Genomic DNA, 16,287 nt, shown 5'->3' on the forward strand with positions numbered 1-16,287 from the left:
TTTTACTTATAGCATGTTTTGAAGGTTTTTATTATGATTGGAAGGATTTTATCTATACTAATTAAAAAATCTAAATATTTATTACCATCATTATTAGTATTTTTGAAGGGTTTGTGCTTTGTGACGAATCAAAATTATTTAAAAAAATAGCTTATGTAAATTGATGCTAAGTTGCCAACTAGTTTGTAAATTGAAAGTAGACCAGAGCTTATTCATACTCGGAAGTCGGCACTTTAAAATTGCAAAGAGATGAACTTTTATAAAAGAATCAGTACAATGATATCAATTTAATTCTTAAGAGAAGGACCATTTGTAGCATTAAAAAAATAGAAAATACATCCACTGGAGCAGTAAAAAAAGAACAAGAAATAAAAACTACAATTCCCTTCTCAGAATCATGCACTTGGAGGCTTATATAACTTCTCCACCACTTTTCTATATTCTGCAACATTAATAAACAAAACAATATTTAGATCATTGCAAAATACTAAAACAAGAGTTTTATAGTGAAAGTAAACTTGTACCTTCTTGATCACACCATAATTGAGCTGCTTGAGTGTTTAGAGGTGAGCTTATATTTGGTTCTGCACATAACACAAAACAAGAATCATATTCCCATTCCGTTTGAACCAAATCGAACTTACAAGGAGTTGAGTTTTCGGTTCATCTAAATCAAAACTTAACTAATTCAAAAACGAGCCGTACATTTTTTTATAATATCAAACCAAACCAAACCAAACCAGTTCGATTCGGTATTTTCGAACTCATGTTTGTGGGGAAAAAGTTGTCAGTTGTTACCTCCAAGTAGACTCTGGATGGATAAGAGTATTGTTCTGACATCATAAGCTGATGACCATTTATCCTACAAATTTAAATCAACTCAATGATTACACAAAATTATAGGCAACAGCATGGACAAATAAAGGGTATTTTACAGTGCTACTAACTTGATGAATTACCTGAAGAATGTCTAAGCAAATGTTGCCATAAACATCAACATTAGGATGGAAGCAACTGGTTTCAAATTTAACCTTTGGAGATTTGAAAGGGTAATCATTTGGGAACGACAGAGATAATCTGTATTCAGTCCCTTCAAAAACTGTCTCTTTGCTTCCTGTAATTGTTCCTTTCCAGCAGAATATGTTGTCTTCCTCCGGAAACGCAGAAATTCCAGATTCCCCACTCATCTGTGCATTTTAATTCAAATTAACATCACTAAAACCTAGAACAAGCTTTTCACTAGGGGTCAGTAGAAACCGAACCAAAATTTGTTGTGTGGTTCAGTTATTCGGTGAAAACTCTTTGGTAGAGTTTCTAGGTTAGGTAAAGTTTTGTATTTGGCTTGCGTCTAGTTTGGGCATTTTTAAAACCAACAAATACCGTGAAAAACCGATTACACCGAACTAAAACATAAAGTACAAATATTAATATATTTATATATATTTTTTTGGTCTTTATTTTCTATAATTGTTGATATATAAATTAATAAATTTTATACAACATATAAATATATTAAAAAACATATATGGAAGTTATATTAGACACTAATATTTAATATTAAAACAATTTGGTTTTAACCGAACCGTATGAAATTGAACTTTATGGTTCAGCACTGTTCGGTTCAAAATATTTTCAAACTTTGGTTGGTCGGTTTTGCTCGGTTCCCAACCGAACCAAACCGACCACTACTCCTAGTTCTTCACCAACCAAAATTAATTCAATTTTACAAAAGGGGGAGTAATTAAAAAGGGGGAATAATTACACTTACCATCAATGCCATTAATTCAGACTGTAACCTGTTATTCAGACATTTTATACAAAAAGTCAGTCAAATATTCAAAAATAATCAACAGAATGAAATCAGACATAAGTGTAGAATTTACCGTTTAAGCACGGATTGAGTATCAACGGACTTAGCCACGGGGACAGACTGTTTCGATGCGTTCCCTGCCGGAGTAGGAGCGGTCACCGGAGTGTTGCCTTGGTACTCATTAATTGCCGCCATTGTTTCTTTGAAAATCGAATCTAATTCTTTGATTTGAATTAAAGGGAAAAAGTAATGAAATCAATTAAAAGAGGAAGAGGAAACTCTGAGAATTGCTTTGGTTTGGTCGTTTCTCTCTTCTCTCTTGAATTTGTGTGATTGAAAATTTTAGGGTTTCTGTTGGGCTTATAAAAAGAAGGAATTTGGTTAGGATTCAAAAAGATTTTAGAACGTTATAATGAATGAACAGATGGTTTAATTTTCTTTTTCAGACGGCGATCTCCAACGGCTAGTTTATGCTAACATACGCGTGACTATTATTTTTTAATAACTATATACATTAGTTGTCATGAACTCAAGATTTTAGCAATAGATACAAATAAACCCTTGAACTTTTGGAATAAGAGTATTTGTGCTTTTTAATTTTAATTCGGTTCAATCCGGCTCTCAAACTTATTAAACATTAGAGTTATTTTTGTACTTTATCTCTTTAGAAAGTTAGATAAATTCCTTTAAAATTTGAAATGTGCATCTAATATTAATTTCAGGTTATCTAATTCAGATTAAATCATTTTTTTCTTTTACTCTCTATTTATGAAGCACTAAATTTTTTTTGGAATATCATATCTAGGATGACACATTGGGAATACGGTGAGGGCACGTACCCGACACGGAAAGTTACGTGTTCCAACACTTTTTACCGCTGAAATAGCGGGGACACTTAGAAAACACATTAGAAACACCTCGAAAATATTTGACTGACATTTTTGGTCAATTTAAAATCGTTCTTTTGGTATGCGTTTTTCTTTTTACAAGAATCTTATATAAATGAGCCCAAATCCATATATAATTAGACAATAAGTTAATGTAAACTGTATTTCTAATTTTATAAAGAAAATGGTTAATTTTATATAAAATCACTACTTTTATACGTTTTTTTTATTTAATCACGTCCTTTAAAAGTAACAAATAAAATCACCACCTTTCATTTTTTGCAAATTCATCATAAATGTGAAAACTCTGTGTATCTTTGTTGACTCGACAGCCAGAATCAGCAAGAAAAGAGTAAGATGAAGGTATTTTTTGTGTTAATTAGCGTATTAGTCAGATTATAATATTTATTTGCAAGAAAAAAGATACCAGATTTTCTCATTTGTAATAAATTTGCAAAAAAATAAAAGGAGATGATTTTGTTTGACATTTTTTAAAATACGTGATTAAAATATAAAAATGTATAAAAATAGTGATATTATATGAAATTAACCAAAAAAAATAGATAGAAGTGGTCTTAACACAAAACATAAACAACAGCCTCAATGTAGACACAGCAACCAGAAGCCTTGACATAAAATAGCAACCTCAACTCACTTATTGTCATGAATTTTTCTTCTCAAATGTCGAAATTTGTTATGACATTGTTTTTTGAGAAAATTACAAAACTATACAAAAAAAGGAAGAAAATAACAACAATGCTAAATTTGCTGAAATATTACATGAGCACCTCAAAAAATTGAAACTTTACATTTAATACCTTCCCAATGAGAATGCAACACATGGCACACACAAAACAAATAAAAAAAAAGGTCAAAAACGCGTCAGAATGGGTCAAAAACGCGTCAGAAACGCGTCTGACTTACGTCCGACACGCGCGTCAGATTGCGTGCGTTAGTCACGCGTCATTTTGTCAAACTATTCAAACATGTATCACTTATGTATCTGTTATGTATCAAGGACATATCTGTTTATTATTTTTTCATATTTCTAAAGTAAAAATAAATAAATATATTATTAATATGTACTATTTATGTGTCTCTAAGGTGCATGTATAATATATTTTAAATTAAAATATATATATATATATCACGTGCTTTAATAAAATTTACGCATCAAATTATATAAATAATATTTTGATATGTTATTATTCACTATTAATTGAAATATAAAAATAATAAGTTGTGATTTTTTTAACTCAACTTTGATCAGTATAAACATCCTCACTTGAATTACAACCCCTATTATATACAATGAGATCTATCGATAATACTACATTTCAAAATACACACATAATACATATATTAAAATAAAAATTATAGGTCTAAACTATTTCTGATATGTATAAAAGATGTGTCGAATATGTATAGTATTCTTATTTGAGTTATAGATTTAACGCATTGAATATATAACTTACGAGTAGTTGAAATTTATCTATAACATATATTAAAATAAAAAACATGTCATATGCTCTGTAAATTGTGTAAATTATTTATCAATGATACGTATTAAGGATATATTTGTTATGTTTTAATTGTATATGAAAGATGTATCTAAAAATACATCTAAAAGACATATATTTATATAATATATATTTAAATATTCTTTGAGTTTCTGATATGTATTGATGACGTATCCAAGATGTATCGGAAATGTATAGGAGATGTACCGAAAATATATCTCGAAGGCATTGAGGTACCACCATTGACGAGAAGTCGCATATCAAGGATATATTTATCATGTATAAATTATATATTACAAATTTACCTAATAAATACATTTAAGAAACATATCAAACACGTTTGATGAATTAATATATATTTAAAAATAAATGTATTTGAACTATTTCTAACATGTATCTGATATGTATAACATATGTATCTGCTATGTATAATATATGTATAACATAGATAAAAAAAAGCAAAAATCTAAAAAATTATAGTTGGACTCAATACCATTCAACAAACACTTACAATTAGATAATGCACTTTTCTATCCTTTTTTTACAAGAAAAGTTAAAATGCATCCTTTACCTAATATCTAAATACTTTTTCATATGTTTGGTTATTCTTAAGGAAGTTTTGTGAAAAATAAGAGCAGATGCCATAAGCATTTCAAGCAGGGTACTGCAAATCTAAACCTCTCAAAGGCTAGTTTTATCACAATAAGGGAAAAAAACTAAGATATCTTTACAAACAAATTATGTAATCATTCACAAACTCTATTTAATTAAAAAAATTAATACAAAACATAATTTAGGCAAGGTTTCGAAGTATGCAGTAAGAATCTCCATCTAAGTATGCGGTAAAATTTAGATTAAATCAACAAACCTAACTACCAATGGCTAATCAGTTATTATTGGCTTTTTAAAAAGGTCAAGGTGAGCTTAATTTTTTGTCAATAGCCAAATTGTAAAGTGTGTTTAGTTGGAAAATCATCCAATACAACCGTTATGCCATGTTATTCATGCAACAAATCAATTATGCGTTAGCCATGTAAAATTTTTAATGATTAAAAATTGAAATAATAATTAAAAGATTTTCTATCGCAAATGCTAATTGGCTTGTTGTACATATGACATGGCACAACCATTGCGTGGGATAAACACTCTATTAGTTGATGTTTTTGTAATATAATATAAATATTAGGTTTGCAAATTAAATGACAGATTTTTTTTTTAATTTGTTAGATACAAATTTAATAATTTAATAATTTAATAATTTTAATAATTAATAAATTAATAATTTTAATAGTTAATAAATTAATAATTTTAATAATTAATAAATTAATAATTTTAATAATTAATAATTTAATAATTTTAATAATTAATAAATTAATAAATTAATAATTAATAAATTAATAATTTTAATAATTAATAAATTAATAATTTTAATAATTAATAAATTTTTGGTCCACCATGTATATTAATTATTAGAGGGTCGACTGTATCTAGTTTGAAGTCTATTAAATTAATGAAATTTTATTTATAAAAAAACGGAATATAATGGAGTTTTAAATATTTTTTTAATATAAATTTGTTATTTTAAGAGATTAATTTATAAGGAAATAAATGAAATGGTGAGTATAGAATGAAGTCTCATAAAGTGTATATGCATTGCCACGTTGGATTTAAAATAGAGAAGGAATAAAAAAAAAAAATGGTAAAGTTAATTTTAAAGTTTGAATAGAGAAGGACACATGTTAGTTTGAGAGAGAGTTAGCATTAGATGAAATAAATATGAAAACTGACACATTAGTTGTAAAGTTAAAATTAGCATTGATGTAAATAATTAAAATGGTTAGCACTTTTGTAATAATTGAGCGTGTTTAGCTCACTTTTGTAATTTTCTCTTGTTTTTTAATTTTCAAACGTTTTATATGAGTGAAAATATATATTTTTTAGAAAATATTGGGGCTTCTCCAGCAATGGTGGTGCTGTAGATTTTAGACCAAGGAGTTTTGGGCCCAGATATCCCGATTTATAGGACCCCTTTTAAGCCCAAACGGTTCAGAAAAAAGATCACAAGTATAACTTTATATTGGGTCTCTAGTAGTTATGGCCCTCCTTCAAACCCAAAATGAGTTCAGAATAGGCAACGAAGTTAAAATCCAGCCCAATATAAATAAGTTATAAAAGCTCAAATTCTCAATTGAAATAGCCATTGATTCAATTAAAATAAATGAAATTATAAATATTTAAGATTTAAAATGCAGAAAAGGAAAAAAAAGAAACTGAGTGAGTAATTTTTAGGATCAAATAAAAAAAACTATTATTAGCTAAAACTAATTGACCAAAAATTAAAATTAAAGAAAAACTTTAAACAAATTATTTGGTTAATTATGTCGATTTTTTTGTCGATCCTATATTTTCACTGAATTTTGGGAGTCTAAGTATCTCAATGCAACTTATCTAATATAGTAATTTTCTTTGGTTAATTTGTGTTTAATCAATTTTTTGTCAATGTCATAATTTTCACTCAAATTCTGAAGCCAACTATATAAATAAACATACTTTTTTTGTTATTATAGAATTAACCTCATTGCAACTTATTTAATTTATATTTCTGTTTGATTCGAAGTATCATTTGAGAGTTTTATATTTAAAATGTTTTCATCCCAATATTAAAATAAATCAACTTCATATTGGTTTCACTATTAATTTAACTTAAAACTCAAATAAGTTGAAATTATTATTTTCCATAGATGGTCTCTAAATAAAAGCTGCGTAATTAAATTCGTAAACCACATTTTCATCGTAATATTTGTACCCTCAAAGAATAACATTGTATACGTGAAGATAATTTTACAATCTTTTGTTTAAATTATTAAATAAAATAATAAAAAATCATTTTCATATATTCTCCATGAGAATCATCTCATTATAATTAATTTTTTTACATAAAAATCCATTTCAATTAAATTGTACTATTAAAGAGAAATTTCAAACTTTCAAAGATATTTTAGAAAGTTCAAAGTATTGACCAATTTAGTCCCATTTTCCACGAATCAAGAAATTAAAATTCCAAATTCCAAAATAAAAAAAAAGTCGCGCTTCTCTTCTCTCATTCATCTTGTTGCTGCACGTTTAAAACCATTTCTTGTGAAAAAGGACCCGACCCAACCCGACCCGACCCCAACCAACCTAACCAAACCTTTCTCTCCGTTCCTGAAAAAAAACCCCGCAAATTGGAGAGAGAGATTTAAATTAAAAAAAAACATAAATCTGATACAATTTGCATTTCTGACCTATTTACTTATGTATTTGTTATTATAACAATTTTTTTAAATTAAGCTCCGATCAGCGATGGAGACGGAGTTTATTGGCAAATTAGTGAAGAAAGAGTTTAAAGAGCGCGGTGTTGGTGTTGTCTCGGGAATTGTTCAATCGTACGACGTGTCGTCTGGTTATTTCGAGATCCTTTACGAGGACGGTGATTCTGAGCGGCTTGATTTCTCCGGAGTTGCTTCTTTGTTACGACAATCGGAAGAACCGGCTGATCATGAGCGTCGGCGTGGTAGGCCTAAGAAACGGCGACGTGTTGACCTAAGTAAGGTGAGTAAAGGTGGTTTTGATTCTAATTGTGGTTCTTTGTTAGGTGGTGAAACCCTAGGTAATGGGAATTTTGATTTGAATGATGGATTAGTTGAGGGTTATAGTGGTAATTTGAGAAATGATGTGGATAATGGAGTGAAGGAGGTGCTTGATTTGAATGCTGGGTTTAATTTGAATTTGAATGAGGGATTTGATTTGAATGATGAAGGTGTTCGTTGTGTAAATGGTAGTGATGTTAGTGGAGATATGAAGATGAAGAATAGAGAGTGTATTGACTTGAATTTGGAAGTGAATGGTGATATTGATGAGAGTTTGAGTAAGGATTTAGGGGCTAATTTGAAGGAGAGGGAAATTGGGTTTGATTTGAATTTGCAAATTGATGAGGAGGAGGCAAATGGTGAACGTGGCCGGCTAGCTAAGGAGATTAGTTCAAGTGAAGTGTTGGAGGGTATTGCTAATGGAGCTTGTTTCATTGCTAATGGGATGCTTCAGGAAGTTCATGTCACTGATGATTTGTCTGTACAGCTTGCTAAAGGGATTTTGAAGAAGGGTACTGTTTCTATTGAAGGTTCTGGGGGTGTTGACAGTGTGAATGTGCAGGATGCTAACACTTTTAAGGAGGATTCTCCTGAAGTAATCAATGAGAAACAATCTGATGTGGGAAGTGTTCATCAAGACCAGAGTGGTGATGGTCCGAAGAGGAGGGGGAGGAGGAGGAAGACATTAACTCATGTAGATAACTTGAATTCTACTCCAGAAACAGTAGTAGTTAGAGAGGCTAAAATAATAAATGGGAACCAGGAAGATGTAAGAAGTTTAGACAAAGAAGGAAGTGGTAATCTAAGTAAGCGCAGGAGGGGAAGGCCTCCCCGTACCTTGAATTCTACAACAGATACAGCAATCAATGCAGAGACTCATTTTATAAAAGAAGATTGCAATGTTGTAACTGATGAGAAGCAAGGAGATATAGAAAGTGTATATACAGTGATTGGTGGAAAGAATAGAAGACTTTCAGATCATGTGAATGCTACACCAGAGAGAACAGTGTTAAGGAGGAGTGCTCGTCGAGGTTTAGCAAATAATGATGTCTTGCCTGTACCGTTTAGTGTGGCAAATGAATTCTCAGTGTCTCCAGCAGTTAGTGCATTAACGGAGGAGATACCTTTGAAGTTACGCCATGAGTGGGACAAAGAGCCTCTGGCTTTTCCTGCAAAGGTGCAATTGCCACCTTCTTCTCGGAAATTGGATTTGGCTGGTATCCCAGTAGTCGACTTTTTCTCGGTTTATGCTTGTCTAAGATCATTTAGTACATTATTGTTCTTAAGTCCCTTTGAGTTGGAGGAATTTGTGGCAGCTCTTAGGTGCAGCTCTTCTAGTTCATTATTTGATTCCATTCATGTTTGCATTTTGCAAGCTCTAAAAAAGCATATGGACTATCTTTCTAATGAAGGTTCTGAATCTGCTTCTAATTGCTTGAGGTATACTTTATGCTTCTTTCTGCCAGCCATTTCTGTCTCTGGGATTCATGTTAAGTAATTAATGTTATCTAAATTGAATATTGATGTAGGAGTCTTAACTGGGGTTTCTTGGATGTGATTACGTGGCCTGTCTTCTTGGCTGAGTACCTCCTATTTCTTGGTTCAGATTTTGGAACTGGGATCGATCCTAGCCTCTTGATGTTTTTAAAAATTGACTACTATAAACAGCCAGTATCTCTGAAAATTGAAATTTTGAGATATTTGTGTGATACTATAATTGAGGCAGATGCCTTTAGGTCAGAGCTTGCTAGAAGATCTTCTGGTGCTGATGCTGATGTAGACTTCGATAGAAATATAAATTCTGGGGCTTTGAGGAAAAGAAGGTCCGGGATGGATGCATCAATTGTCTCGGCTCTAACTGAGGATGCAGTTGATGACAGCAGTGATTGGAACAGTGATGAATGTTGTCTTTGTAAGATGGATGGGAGCTTAATATGCTGTGATGGCTGTCCTGCTGCCTATCATTCGAAGTGTGTCGGGGTCGTTAATGACTCTTTGCCAGAGGGAGACTGGTTTTGCCCAGAGTGTGCCATAGAGCGGCAAAAGCCTTGGATGAAAACTCGGAAATCACTTCGAGGGGCAGAGCTACTAGGGGCTGATCCTTGCGGGCGACTATATTTTAGCAGTTGTGGTTATTTATTGGTGTAAGTTTGTCCCGCTTATCTGTATAATTGTTAGTTATTAGTCTGTTACATTGTCAGTACTATTGTTACTGTTATTGGCATTACTGCATAGTCATTATGTTGGATGCAGTCAAAATGTATCTTACTAGAAAATTAAGAGCCAATTAATTATCGTGTTAAGTTTACTTCACCTATAGATAGACTACCTACCATCATTGAATGGACTTCAGCACTACCTTTCTTTGGTTAAGTTGGTTGGATTTAGATGGAAGTCATGTTCAAACTGAAGTTTTGTGGCTGAATTGCACATCTGTCCTATCCTTTTTCTTGGGCCGGTGTGATTAGATTGATACTTTATATCCAACCTTTGCGATGTACATCCTTTTGATTTATGTATCCGTATTGTGTCAGCATGATCTTGCATATTGTAAGCATTTGATTTAAGGTTATCATATTTATACTTCTATAGTATGATTGCAGCTTATTTGTATGGGCATCTTGTTATTGAATTGCTGTATCAACATGTTAACTAGCTTCAGATGTTTCTTACTTCTCATTTATTGTTGATCCTGCAGGTCAGATTCATGCGAACCTGAATCCTCATTTAGTTTTTACCACAAAGATGATTTTAATGGCGTTATTCAAGTGCTGAGGTCGTCGGAGGTGATATATGGAAGCATATTGGAGGTACTCCTTAAGCATTGGGACATCCCTGTCAATATAAATGGAGCAAGCAATCTGGATACTCTGAATCATGACATGTGTGTGCTTCCATCTGTGGTGGCATCTTCAGAGGCTCCAGGTGATATTCACATTGTGGGCCAAACATGTTTAAGTTCTGAAGGATCAGCTGAAACCATACAAACAAGTCTAGAGAATCATAATTCTAAGACAGAACTGCCTAGTTGTTCTAATAAATCCACTGAACCATTGGGAGATGATTGTTTGACACCAAAAAAAGAAATTGTTATAGGATCATCAACTGATGGCTGTACATTGACTGCATTAAATGGAACAAATGCGGATGCATCCCAAGGGAAGGTGGGGACTGGCTATTTGAACTATTACAGTTTTGGTCATACAGCTTCATTAGTTGCGGAAGATTTTATGCGCAAGCCATCAGACAAAAAAACTGAAGTGATTATAATGTCAGCTGAGGAGATAATTTCTGCGCAGATGAAGATTATGTCAAAAAGTTGTGCCAAGTTTCATTGGCCAAATATTCCTAGCTTAAGTGTTAATATCCAGAAAGAAAATTGTGGGTGGTGCTTCTCTTGCAGGGCTTCTTCTGATGACTCAGGTTGCTTGTTTAATATGAGTTTGGCCCCTGTTGGGAAAGGATCTCTAGCTGAGGTGGTTGGCCTTCAATCAAAAAGGAACAAGATAGGCCATCTTATAGATATAGTTGGTCACATTCTCGTGATAGAAGACAGGTTGCAGGGGCTTCTATTAGGTCCCTGGCTGAATCCACATTATAGCAAGCTTTGGCGTAAAAGTATTCTCAAGGCATCTGATATTGTGTCCGTAAAACATTTACTTCTCACTGTAAGAATCTTTCTTTTGGTTGTTGGTCGTCCTTAACTTAAGCATTTGAACTCTAACCCTACAAACTTGTAAAGATCTTCTCAAGGATCTACACAAAACTTGTTGTTCAAGTTTTATCCTACTTTACTTTACCAATGTAGGTTTAAATGGTTTTCAACTGATGATTAGTAATGCATTTTGTTGGTAAACACTAGATATTTGGTGGCTCGAACCATTTAGTCCAGTTAGTTTATCAAAGTTTCTACAGTAATAGATCTAAAGCATCTTGGACAGTACTTGCCTTCTATATCTCTATTTGGAAAAGTAATTTTTTCTCGAAGTTGAATTCTCCCTGCTCTTCTTTCTTATATTTTATCTATTTATCCATTGGTGTGGTTATCAGCAATTTGGCTGATTGTCTTGCTCTCAATTTGGAATACCTTAAGTTACTCCCAAATTGTACTTATCTTTGTTATGTCTCTACAAACTTTAGTCTAGTACATTTGTATTAACTAATTTTACTTTGGGAGCTGTGCAGTTGGAGTCAAATATTAGCCGTCTTGCACTTTCTGCAGAGTGGTTGAAACATGTGGATGTTTCCACCACAGTTGGTTCAGCTTCTCATATTATCATCGCTTCATCACGAGCATCTTCAAAGAACGGAATTGGTAAGAAAAAGGCCAGGTACCCGGAAAGTGATTCTAATCCTTCTTCCAATTCTTCCAGTGGGTTGAGTATGCTTTGGTGGAGGGGTGGTAGGGTTTCACGCCGTTTATTCAGTTGGAAGGCTGTACCCTGCTCTTTGGTATCCAAGGCTGCCAGACAAGGTCTGCATTCATCCATCTCTTGCTTCTATTTAGATCTTTTAGTTGGTAATACTTGCATTTAGCCAACTGAGTAATTATTCTGAATTTGTTCGAAGTTTGAAATTATGCAGCTGGAAGTAAGAAGATATTAGGCGTGGTGTACCCTGAAAATTCAGATTTTGCAAAGAGGAGCAAATACATTGCTTGGCGAGCTGCTGTGGAGTTATCAACAACTGTAGAACAACTTGCCTTACAGGTATTATTTCTTGTTTCTTAGGCTTTCTAGTTTAACTTTTGCAATAAATGTTTCTGTATTTGAAAATTCCAAGAAAGATGAAAACGATTCTCGGTAGGTTATGTAGTTTCTAGATCTATTGGTCATATCAATTTAAGAGATTAACTAAGTGAAATTTGTTAATGTGGCTTCCTAGATGGAGATGTAAGTGAACTGTTGCCATGTCAATGTCATGGCTGGGAAGGCATTATTGCTAAGTCAATAAAATGATTCTTCATTTTTAAAAAGTTTTTGATTTGAAATACAAGCTTGCATTAGGATTGATGTCAGGCTTTGTGCTGGTTAAATTTAGCTTTGTGTGCTGCTGCTGTATATACGCTATAGTGCTACTCTCTGTATGGACTAGCTGCATCTTTCTTTTTTAAATATCTATATATTTGAATCTGAATAATCAGTAGCGAAAGAATCAAGGCTATCTTTAATTACAGTGATTACATGAGGAAAACTTAAATGAAGATGCTGAATCTGGCGAGTAGATACTTTTATCTTGCCATGAAATACATGTGAGAAATGGGACCTAACCAGTTGTGCCATACTCGCCTATTTTCAGCTTCTCTTCCTTGGTTGAATCTTTATATCATACTTGTATGGTGATTCTTCCAGGTTAGAGAGTTTGATTCAAACATCAAGTGGGATGAAATTTTGAATACTATTTCACTTCCAATGGCGGACAAGGACTGTAGGAAATCAATCAGGTTGTTCAAGAAAGCAATTATTCGCAGAAAGGCCGTTGAAGCAGAAGTAACCAAGTATCTTCTTGATTTTGGCAAGAGGAGATGTATTCCTGAAATTGTTATAAAAAAGGGATCTGCAGTAGAAGAGTCTGCCAGTGAAAGAAAGAAATATTGGTTGAATGAATCTTATGTCCCCTTGCATCTTCTCAAAAGTTTTGAAGAGAAAAGAATTGCCCGCAGATCTAGTAAGATGAGTTCTGGGAAACTCTCTGATGCAGATCTATTAACAAAGAAGCCCTTGAAGGAAAGAGGTTTTTCGTATCTTCTTGCAAAAGCAGAAAGACCCGAGTACCATCAGTGCAGGCACTGCAACAAAGATGTTCCAATCAGGTATCTTGTAGATTCATTTTATTTTATCTCTTCGGCAATCAGGTATCTGATATATTCAGCACTTTCTTTATCTTGGAGACAATTTATTTGATTAATTGAATACTTCAGTGTACTTATTTATAATGTGTTGTGTAGGATTATTTATATTGTTTTTTGGTTTTGGCATTTTTGCTGCATTGTATAAAATGAATTAGAGTTCATGATAGCTGTAAATGGGAATAAGCTTTCTTAGGTCGGACATCATGTTACAAGCATAACTTGGTTTAGACATCATATTACTAGCATAACTTGTGCCAGGCATCACATTACTAGCATAAGTTTGGGTCAGACATCATATTTGCAATCAACTATAAACTTGCCCTACTTATTGAACATATTCAAGAGTGCTGTTTATCTTGCTTCATTTAAACTTCATTAACTTGAAGTTCCATAAATGATGTGCTCTAAACGCTCTTGCATTTTTAATTCTTATTGGTGCTATTTTCCCTTGAATTCCAGATACTTAGCTGTGAAAGTTTCATAGTCCTTTTCATTTCTTTTAATTTATTTTTTTATTTTAACTATTGATCCAATTTCTATTTATGATGGTTATGCAGGGAAGCTGTTTGCTGTCAGTATTGCCAGGGTAATCAACAATCCCCAAATGAATTCCATTATTTATGCTGCAGATTTGTCCTTTTTATTTATAACAGGATTCGAAGTTATAAACTTAACATGGTGTCTGGCTTTTCCCCTATGCTTTGTCAAATTAAATCTTTGTGAATTTAATGCAACTTTCAGGTTCTTTCCATAAAAGGCACGTGAGGAAGTCTATGGGTTCCGTATCTGCTCAATGCAAATATACATGCCATCGTTGCGTTGATGGGAATTACATGAAAGTCGACTCAGAGACGGCGAAGAATGATGCTAAAAAGGCAAAAAAGAAAAATAGGAGCTCAAAAAATCAGTATCAGAAGTCGAAAAAGGTCTCTGAAGGGACTAGCTCAGTGCATCCTAAAAATAGTAAAAAAACATTGAGGAACTCAAGGTCATTAAGATCAGAGAAAAACAAGAAAGTTACTATTGTAGTACCTTTGCGTCGTTCACCTAGGAAAGCTAAATTAAATGCTTTGCAAAACAAAAAGGCCAGAGGACGAAAGAAGGGTAAACCGGGTAGAGGTCGACCCAAAAAGGTAACAGGTCAACAACCAACAAAGGCTACTTCATGGCGCAAGAAGAGGACACAGGCTTATCATAGTTACTGGCTTAATGGTCTTCTGTTGACCAGAAAGCCAGAGGATGAACGTGTGATGCATTTTAGGAAGAAAAGGTTTGTTGCCCCTTCTCAGAGTGTTATTTATGATCAACCCACATGCCGTCTATGCTCTGAAGCAGGATATACATCTACTGTGAATTATATTTCTTGTGAGATGTGTGGAGGTAGGTAACAATGTTAAAATTACAATTCTGTTATCTGTAACTTAGTTACTGAACATCTATTAACTGATGGTCTTTAGCTGCTAATGCATGTGTTTGCTTCTGCCTTTTATATGACTTGTGCAGGGTGGTTTCATGGAGATGCTCTTGGACTGGATGCAGAGAACATAAACAAGCTTATAGGATTTAGGTGCCACATGTGCCGTAACAATACCCCCCCTGTCTGCCCATTTGCATCGTTAACAAAAGACCATGAATCTAGCATGGACGTGGTTGAAAATAGTGTTGCAAATGAGTTCTGTGCGGAAGGAACTGGTGTTAAATATCAAACTGAGGTAAACTTATTGCAAGAATCCCATGTAAATGAGGACAATCAAGGTTCACTTCATGCTGATAATTCTCCCCAGGGATTGGATGACAAGAGTTTCGTGCCTGAATCTAAGTTGGAAATAGGCAATGAGATTGATCAGATGGAACCCACTTCATGCAGCATTGGTGTGGATGTGATGGAATCTGAGTCCATTGAGTTGCATCCCCAATTATCTATGGAATCAGCTGAATTATTAGATGAGGGAGGAAATCAAGTCCCGAGTTTGATGGGTAGTCCTCAATTAGAGAAATGAAGAATTGTAGAGGCTAGAGTTATTTGTAAGGTTAGAATTACCTGTAAATCTTCTAATGCTGTTAAAGTTCATGACATACACTGAGATGATTCATTTGAAACCGAGAAATACAGAGTTAACTTGGAGCTGCTGTCTCTTACTGATTCCTGTCTCCCTGAAGATTACCTGACCTTATTGCTGGATATGCAATATCAGAAAGTTCACACCCGAAAGCTAATCTGGAGAGGCTTGATCATCCTATGACACGGTCTGCTAAAGGTGAGTATTGCGAGGTCGTGAAATTAACGCGTTATTTTATAACCGAGTGAACTGTCTTAGTGTTTGCATTCAGGCGTTTTTAACATCCATAGGTCAGATTGATGTCCGATTTGGATGTAGTAATTGATAGCTGCAAAAATTCTAATTTAGGTACCATCTGAAATGGTCAGATATTTAACCATGGATTGGTATAGTTACTTCAATAGTCTGATTGAATTGCTTGTATTGCACCATTTCATTTTTGTGCGATTCTGTATATGAATAGAAAAGGCGGCAAATTATGGAAATATGTTTTCTTCAACTATCTTGAATAGTCTGTCACTTGTGTTCAG

At 33.3% G+C, this 16,287-nt stretch overlaps 2 protein-coding genes across 2 annotated transcripts; one reads left to right on the top strand and one right to left on the bottom strand.

Moving 5' to 3' along the window:
- Positions 1-232: 232 nt before the first annotated feature.
- LOC126672002 (ubiquitin-conjugating enzyme E2 20) lies at positions 233-2,217 on the bottom strand. Its single transcript, XM_050365874.2, has 6 exons — positions 1,884-2,217; positions 1,769-1,796; positions 960-1,187; positions 799-862; positions 525-584; positions 233-442 (listed from the first exon to the last, which is right to left on the bottom strand). Exons 1-6 carry the CDS (start codon positions 2,003-2,005, stop codon positions 396-398), a joined length of 549 nt encoding a protein of 182 aa, XP_050221831.1. The 5' UTR covers positions 2,006-2,217; the 3' UTR covers positions 233-395.
- Positions 2,218-7,276: 5,059 nt separating this feature from the next.
- LOC126675296 (DDT domain-containing protein PTM) lies at positions 7,277-16,259 on the top strand. Its single transcript, XM_050369910.2, has 9 exons — positions 7,277-9,286; positions 9,376-9,990; positions 10,545-11,514; positions 12,032-12,320; positions 12,431-12,555; positions 13,198-13,658; positions 14,255-14,283; positions 14,439-15,077; positions 15,201-16,259. The coding sequence occupies exons 1-9, from the start codon at positions 7,560-7,562 to the stop codon at positions 15,695-15,697; spliced, it is 5,352 nt and encodes a 1,783-aa protein (XP_050225867.1). The 5' UTR covers positions 7,277-7,559; the 3' UTR covers positions 15,698-16,259.
- Positions 16,260-16,287: the final 28 nt, after the last annotated feature.

Source organism: Mercurialis annua, linkage group LG3, assembly GCF_937616625.2.
Source record: "Mercurialis annua linkage group LG3, ddMerAnnu1.2, whole genome shotgun sequence".
Classification (NCBI taxonomy): Eukaryota; Viridiplantae; Streptophyta; class Magnoliopsida; order Malpighiales; family Euphorbiaceae; genus Mercurialis; species Mercurialis annua.

Bases quoted from the DNA above. Each gene is read 5' to 3' on its own strand.
- LOC126675296 (XM_050369910.2), top strand. From the start codon at position 7,560: ATGGAGACGGAGTTTATTGGCAAATTAGTGAAGAAAGAGTTTAAAGAG. The intron at 9,287-9,375 runs GTATACTTTATG...ATATTGATGTAG, and splicing joins TCTGCTTCTAATTGCTTGAG to GAGTCTTAACTGGGGTTTCT. The intron at 14,284-14,438 runs GTAATCAACAAT...TGCAACTTTCAG, and splicing joins TTGCTGTCAGTATTGCCAGG to GTTCTTTCCATAAAAGGCAC.
- LOC126672002 (XM_050365874.2), bottom strand. From the start codon at position 2,005: ATGGCGGCAATTAATGAGTACCAAGGCAACACTCCGGTGACCGCTCCT. The intron at 863-959 runs GTAATTCATCAA...TTAAATTTGTAG, and splicing joins TTTGCTTAGACATTCTTCAG to GATAAATGGTCATCAGCTTA. The intron at 585-798 runs GTAACAACTGAC...TGTTATGTGCAG, and splicing joins CATCCAGAGTCTACTTGGAG to AACCAAATATAAGCTCACCT.